Source organism: Notothenia rossii (genome assembly GCF_949606895.1).
Source record: "Notothenia rossii genome assembly, chromosome: 9".
NCBI classification, from domain to species: domain Eukaryota; kingdom Metazoa; phylum Chordata; class Actinopteri; order Perciformes; family Nototheniidae; genus Notothenia; species Notothenia rossii.
This window is the reverse complement of record NC_136907.1, coordinates 77,284,736-77,292,634: the sequence shown is the minus strand read 5'-3', so window position 1 is coordinate 77,292,634 and position 7,899 is coordinate 77,284,736. Positions and strand designations below refer to the sequence as shown.

General features: G+C 39.0%; 1 protein-coding gene across 1 annotated transcript in view; it reads right to left on the bottom strand.

Moving 5' to 3' along the window:
• Nucleotides 1-1,771: 1,771 nt before the first annotated feature.
• The window catches only part of LOC307020637 (vasoactive intestinal polypeptide receptor 2-like), a 71,758-nt gene continuing 65,630 nt past the window's right edge, over nt 1,772-7,899 (bottom strand). Inside the window, exons 11-13 of the mRNA XM_079652147.1 lie at nt 3,935-4,064; nt 3,730-3,771; nt 1,772-2,608 (exon numbers count right to left, since the gene is read on the bottom strand). Of these exons, the coding sequence (XP_079508273.1) occupies nt 2,438-2,608; nt 3,730-3,771; nt 3,935-4,064 (343 nt within the window). The 3' untranslated portion in view covers nt 1,772-2,437. The remainder of the gene's footprint in view (nt 2,609-3,729; nt 3,772-3,934; nt 4,065-7,899) is intronic.

Here is a 7,899-nt window from a genome sequence, read left to right as displayed (position 1 = left end):
ATTGGAGGAAGTGATCCCTCACATGCTTCCCAATGAAACTTCCGTCCTGATCAAATCACAAATGTGTAAAAATAAACATCCTGGCCTCCAAACCAAGACTCAAGTGACAAATAATATATCACTGATCTCAGCTTTCACTCAAATGTCCCTTTGAAGGACATGACGTCTTCAGTCTGAGAACATACGTAGCTTCATTAAAACAGATTGGCACAGTATGAAAACCATCAAAGCACAGATAAAGGGTTTGGGGCATGCACAGCACTTTTCCATTAAAGCATATCATTGTACATTATGCACATTAACAATTATGCGTTTTTGTCAGAACAGTGTGGGTTCTGAATCAGCCCAAAACAACCCTGTTTACCAGTGTCTCCTCCAGAAGCTGGCCTGGGTCAAAATGCAGTGATTCATTCTTTACAGTGATTTCAATCAGATTGAATTACCGGATGGGTGGATTTGGCAAATATGGACCATAAAAGACGTTACTAGGGTGAAGGTATAAGTTGTCACCTTTTCCTCTGAGAAATAATACTGATTGAAATAATTGACCTGAAAATCGCATGCTGAGAAACCACTGGTTCTTTTTACCAAACACAAGTAGCTAGTTTCTTTTATAGCCAAGCCTTTTCCGACGTTTGGTCGATTAAGACCTTGATGGATGGACCTAAAGACACGTTCTGTAAGTTCTCTGAAGTCATTTTTTCACTTGAAAACGTGCTGTTTTACAGGAAATTGATGAAATACTTATGCTCTCAATGGGAGAACAGTTCCTTTACTTAATGTATGTGGCTTGCAAATTAATTAAACTAAAGGATAATATCTCAAATATTAATTGGGAAGCTTTACCCTAACATTCAAAACAATACTTCCCAGATTTTCCAAGCCGACATCAACCACACATTGGCACTAACTCAATCTAAAGTCTGGTTACCATGACGATAACAATGGCACTGATTCTCTTACATATATATTTCTGAATAAATATGTAACTGATGCAAATAGGTACACAAGTCAAATTGTGCTACGATACCTTCAACACTCATATGCATGATTCCAGGAACAACAGACTTAACAAGAGTTTGCAACGATTTTCAACAAGACTCCGTTCTTTCTCGGCTCACATCAACTACTCACACGAAAAACACTGATTAGAAATGGGTCTTTCTTGGCCGCAAACACAAGAGTAACCTCATATGATGGTTCGGAAATACTTAAGGTCCACTTGAGATACTGTTTGAAGGCTTATACTTGTCACGCTGAAACCAACATCTGCCATGAACCCATGAGGATGCCCCAACCCTTTGGTTTTCACCTCGACTTTACGATTAAATCAATTTGTGAAACGGGTCAACCTGAAGACTGTGTTTGATTTTAGTTTTTCTTTTTTTAAGGATCCCTTGGGTTTACACATTACGTAACTGAATAACTGAATTTTAATATAGCAGATATCATTTCCAGGTAATTTACGTTAACGGTCATAAGAGTATTCCCAGATTTTCCTTTTTGGCACAAACCCAATCGAAAGTCTGGTTACCATGACGATAACAATGGCACTGATTGTCATATGTTTCTGAATAAATATGTAATTGATGCAAATACAAGTACACAAGTCAAATTGCCTACATTACCTACATCACGTTCTTTCTAAGCTCTCATTGACAACGCAACATTAAAACACTGATTAGAAATGGTCTTTCTTGGCAGCAAACACAAAGATACCCTCATATGATGGTTTAGAAATGCTTTCCGTCTACTTAGGGTGCATTTAGAAGGCTCACAGAGTGAATCCAAGAACAACATTTACGATAAAACGATGAGCATGCCACCACTTTGACTTCATACTAAAAATCAATCTGTTAAACCATTCGACCCTGGTCAACCTGAGGACTGTGTTTGATTTGATGGTCACCTGTTATGCAAAATCCACTTCATGTCATGTCTCTTCTACATTAACCTGTGTCCCCTCTTCTCCATGTCTCTTCTACATCAACATGTGTCCCCTCTGTGGAAAGAGACTCTGAAAGTTTCAGGAACAAAGGTTCTCTCTCTTTTTGATCCATTTCTATAAAAACCTGTCTGAAAATGAGCTGATCAGATTTTGGCCACTTTATGATGTCATAACGATGTTTTGTCTTGTGTAACCATTAGCCAATCAGCAACCAAGGTAACCCCCCCCCCCCCTTATCACCTGAATCTCCTCCTAGAGCACCATTGAGTTGTTTGTAACCAAATCTCTCTCAGAGGGGCGTGGGGAGGGGCTCCTTATTTTCATGTGAAGTAACAGACAGAGAATCAGCACTTTGGAAACAGAGGGGATTATGGGTAATGCTGCAATGATCTGTTTGGTGTTCCAGCCAATCAGAGACATGTTTTGTATATATCTGAGACCTATAATATATTGATGAAAAACAGTGTAGTAGGGGACCTTTAATGGCCTTTAGAGCACAGAGGTCTCAGACTGCAGGATGGACTGGGTTCTGGAGTTTCTGTGAGGTTGCACCATGTGCTCTGAACCGTTCCTGGAGGCGAAGGTGTTGCTGAAGTGATCTCTGTTCAGACGGCAGTTCAGACACATACTCCGCCACTTTCTCTTAAGCTCACCCTGAACCTACAAGGGGGACAACAAAAAACAACATGTTCTAAACTAAAGAAAGACTGATCCGATAACAATTCCTCACAGGATATATATTATACTTTGAATCCAAAGCTACTGTGCACAATTTTTTTGTATGTATAATGCTTTTGTTTCTGTCCCTTTAGTAAATTGGTTTACAAGAGAGTAGTCAAATTAATCTGTATATTTTATAGTGTGTCGAAAATCTTCTGAATATGTATTTTCGACTGAGAATATGTATATTCAGTTTTTACATTTGAATGTTTATTTTTATTTTATACTATTTTGAAGAAGTTTGTAATTCTTGTACATGTTTTGAACAAAATGCTGCTGTGACTTGGGATGACTAAAGTATGGTACTTCTGTTCTTGTGTATCCACAAATGTGCTGGAAATTGTCCCGACAGTAGGTTCAAAATCATACACCGTGTTAACTAAGAAGGGTCTTGTAATTATTAAATATATAGAAATGGAAAAAGTAGACATGAGAATTAGAGATTTGGGTCATATTACGGTCTCTTACAATAAATATTGGTTAATTTCTTTTATATTTCTGGTACGTTTGGAGTAAAAGCAAGATTTATTTAGAATGGGTTATTTTTTATGTTTTGCGTTTTACAGTATATTATTTTTATTTCATGTGTTTTAATTATATAGTTCCTACTTGATTCTACCTGTTGAATGCATTAGAGTTTGGGAATGCGTACCTGTTGTGGGAATTCAACTGAATATTTATAGATTTTTTCAGGTTTATTAACTGGCTTACAAAGTTCACCTTCCATGTTTACAACAAACCAGGTGCTGCAGAATGGAGATACGCAGCCACTTTAAACAAACGTCCCTCACCTATTCTCATCCCTTTAATCATACAAGTTTTGATTGAAAAAAAACCTATTACCTAAACCTTTGTCTCCAGAACAACATCGACCAAATTGAAAATAAACCATGTATTTTAAACAGGCTTGTTATCATCGGAGTGCAGACACCTTCATGGGAATACTTAAGAAAGACCTGTATTATTTTTTTGCTCCTTTTAAATTAAATACTTAAATGTTTTATGGAAATAGATGTTTTTTTGGTGCCACACACAGAATTATTTTATTTTTAAAAGCTTACCTCACTGTTTAGGAAACAGTACAGAATGGCCACCACCAGACCCTGAGGAGAACAACACAGTAATGTTTAAAACTTTAATACAAAATGATATGTTATTTAGTAATTCAATATTGAAATCTAAAATGTAGAAGATAATGTGTATGCTTGTAGATGTGTGTAGATAATAACATGTAGGGATGGGATGTACAAATATGTCATACAGCACCTGAAAGGATCCGAGTGCCAGGTCGAAGAATATTTTATAATCCTCTGCGATGGATCCGCCGAGACAAACGAAGACAACGTAGTGGATCCCAAACAGAGGGATCAGCAGCAGGGTGGATTTAGCCAATCTCCTGAGAGAAAATAGTTATTTAAAAACATTATTCAACTGAACAAGATGTTATTTTGTGAGTCCTCCCCTGCTGATGTTCAGGTGTATATCAGTATGTAGTGTCTCTACTTTAAAGAGTCCTCTCCTGCTGATGTTCAGGTGTATATCAGTATGTAGTGTCTCTGCTTTAAAGAGTCCTCTCCTGCTGATGTTCAGGTGTATATCAGTATGTAGTGTCTCTACTTTAAAGAGTCCTCTCCTGCTGATGTTCAGGTGTATATCAGTATGTAGTGTCTCTACTTTAAAGAGTCCTCTCCTGCTGATGTTCAGGTGTATATCAGTATGTAGTGTCTCTACTTTAAAGAGTCCTCTCCTGCTGATGTTCAGGTGTATATCAGTATGTAGTGTTTCTACTTTAAAGAGTCCTCTCCTGCTGAAGTTCAGGTGTATATCAGTATGTAGTGTCTCTACTTTAAAGAGTCCTCCCCTGCTCATGTTCAGGTGTATATCAGTATGTAGTGTCTCTACTTTAAAGAGTCCTCTCCTGCTGATGTTCAGGTGTATATCAGTATGTAGTGTTTCTACTTTAAAGAGTCCTCTCCTGCTGATGTTCAGGTGTATATCAGTATGGAGTGTCTCTACTTTAAAGAGTCCTCTCCTGCTGATGTTCAGGTGTATATCAGTATGTAGTGTCTCTACTTTAAAGAGTCCTCTCCTGCTGATGTTCAGGTGTATATCAGTATGTAGTGTCTCTACTTTAAAGAGTCCTCTCCTGCTGATGTTCAGGTGTATATCAGTATGGAGTGTCTCTACTTTAAAGAGTCCTCTCCTGCTGATGTTCAGGTGTATATCAGTATGTAGTGTCTCTACTTTAAAGAGTCCTCTCCTGCTGATGTTCAGGTGTATATCAGTATGTAGTGTCCCTACTTTAAAGAGTCCTCTCCTGCTGATGTTCAGGTGTATATCAGTATGTAGTGTCTCTACTTTAAAGAGTCCTCTCCTGCTGATGTTCAGGTGTATATCAGTATGTAGTGTCTCTACTTTAAAGAGTCCTCTCCTGCTGATGTGCAGGTGTATATCAGTATGTAGGGTCTCTACTTTAAAGAGTCCTCTCCCGCTGATGTTCAGGTGTATATCAGCATGTAGTGTCTCTACTTTAAAGAGTCCTCTCCTGCTGATGTTCAGGTGTATATCAATATGTAGTGTCTCTACTTTAAAGAGTCCTCTCCTGCTGATGTTCAGGTGTATATCAGTATGTAGTGTCTCTACTTTAAAGAGTCCTCTCCTGCTGATGTTCAGGTGTATATCAGTATGTAGTGTTTCTACTTTAAAGAGTCCTCTCCTGCTGATGTTCAGGTGTATATCAGTATGTAGTGTCTCTACTTTAAAGAGTCCTCTCCTGCTGATGTTCAGGTGGATATCAGTATGTAGTGTCTCTACTTTAAAGAGTCCTCTCCTGCTGATGTTCAGGTGTATATCAGTATGTAGTGTCTCTACTTTAAAGAGTCCTCTCCTGCTGATGTTCAGGTGTATATCAGTATGTAGTGTCTCTACTTTAAAGAGTCCTCTCCTGCTGATGTTCAGGTGTATATCAGTATGTAGTGTCCCTACTTTAAAGAGTCCTCTCCTGCTGATGTTCAGGTGTATGTCAGTATGTAGTGTCCCTACTTTAAAGAGTCCTCTCCTGCTGATGTTCAGGTGTATATCAGTATGTAGTGTCTCTACTTTAAAGAGTCCTCTCCTGCTGATGTTCAGGTGTATATCAGTATGTAGTGTCTCTACTTTAAAGAGTCCTCTCCTGCTGATATGCAGGTGTATATCAGTATGTAGGGTCTCTACTTTAAAGAGTCCTCTCCCGCTGATGTTCAGGTGTATATCAGCATGTAGTGTCTCTACTTTAAAGAGTCCTCTCCTGCTGATGTTCAGGTGTATATAAATATGTAGTGTCTCTACTTTAAAGAGTCCTCTCCTGCTGATGTTCAGGTGTATATCAGTATGTAGTGTCTCTACTTTAAAGAGTCCTCTCCTGCTGATGTTCAGGTGTATATCAGTATGTAGTGTTTCTACTTTAAAGAGTCCTCTCCTGCTGATGTTCAGGTGTATATCAGTATGTAGTGTCTCTACTTTAAAGAGTCCTCTCCTGCTGATGTTCAGGTGGATATCAGTATGTAGTGTCTCTACTTTAAAGAGTCCTCTCCTGCTGATGTTCAGGTGTATATCAGTATGTAGTGTCTCTACTTTAAAGAGTCCTCTCCTGTTGATGTTCAGGTGTATATCAGTATGTAGTGTCTCTACTTTAAAGAGTCCTCTCCTGCTGATGTTCAGGTGTATATCAGTATGTAGTGTCCCTACTTTAAAGAGTCCTCTCCTGCTGATGTTCAGGTGTATATCAGTATGTAGTGTCTCTACTTTAAAGAGTCCTCTCCTGCTGATGTTCAGGTGTATATCAGTATGTAGTGTCTCTACTTTAAAGAGTCCTCTCCTGCTGATGTCCAGGTGTATATCAGTATGTAGTGTCCCTACTTTAAAGAGTCCTCTCCTGCTGATGTCCAGGTGTATATCAGTATGTAGTGTCGCTACTTTAAAGAGTCCTCTCCTGCTGATGTTCAGGTGTATATCAGTATGTAGTGTCTCTACTTTAAAGAGTCCTCTCCTGCTGATGTTCAGGTGTATATCAGTATTTAGTGTCTCTACTTTAAAGAGTCCTCTCCTGCTGATGTTCAGGTGTATATCAGTATGTAGTGTCTCTACTTTAAAGAGTCCTCTCCTGCTGATGTTCAGGTGTATATCAGTATGTAGTGTCTCTACTTTAAAGAGTCCTCTCCTGCTGATGCTCAGGTGTATATCAGTATGTAGTGTCTCTACTTTAAAGAGTCCTCTCCTGCTGATGCTCAGGTGTATATCAGTATGTAGTATCTCTACTTTAAAGAGTCCTCTCCTGCTGATGTTCAGGTGTATATCAGTATGTAGTGTCTCTACTTTAAAGAGTCCTCTCCTGCTGATGCTCAGGTGTATATCAGTATGTAGTATCTCTACTTTAAAGAGTCCTCTCCTGCTGATGTTCAGGTGTATATCAGTATGTAGTGTCTCTACTTTAAAGAGTCCTCTCCTGCTGATGTTCAGGTGTATATCAGTATGTAGTGTCTCTACATGTCTCCAAGCTTTAATGTTCAAAAAGCTCTTTATTTTTCTCATACAGCCTGTGATGCAGCACCTCTTTTCACCCTCTGTCTGAAACCAGAGCCCAGTCTGCTCTGATTGGTTAGCTGGCCGGCTCTGTTGTGATTGGTCAACCGCTTAGAGATGTCTCGCCCCTTAGCCTATCACGTACAATGTGTTGGAGCGCTAGCCAATAGGAGCCCAAGTGTTACATACTGATTTTCTGGAAGTAAACAAAGGAGGCGTTTCGGACTTGCAGCTCATTAGCATGCACTCAAATCTATATACTACACTACAGGAAAGAGAAACCAGTCAGTTATATTTTTGTTTATCAATGTGACACTGCTTAAGTTTGTATAGTATAATAATTCTCATGCTTCATTTCATTATTAATATCATTTTTTTCTATTATTGTTTTCGAAATAAATCAAATCAAATCAAAAATATCTGCAGGGCTTTTGGAAAGTATAAACTGGCTTAAACAACTACTTCTGTAGCATTGCACCACCCCAACAACTCCAGCGTACATTGAGACGGTGAAATCCTTCCTCTCAATTTGTCATGTCAGCTCAGGACTGCACTAAACTCCACTGCTCTGACACCATGTCTTCACCTACAGTAACGGGAGATTCTGCAGTGGCTTATCCAGGCTTTTAATCGCCTCTGCCTCTCTGATCTCCGTGACCGCAGGATAGGAG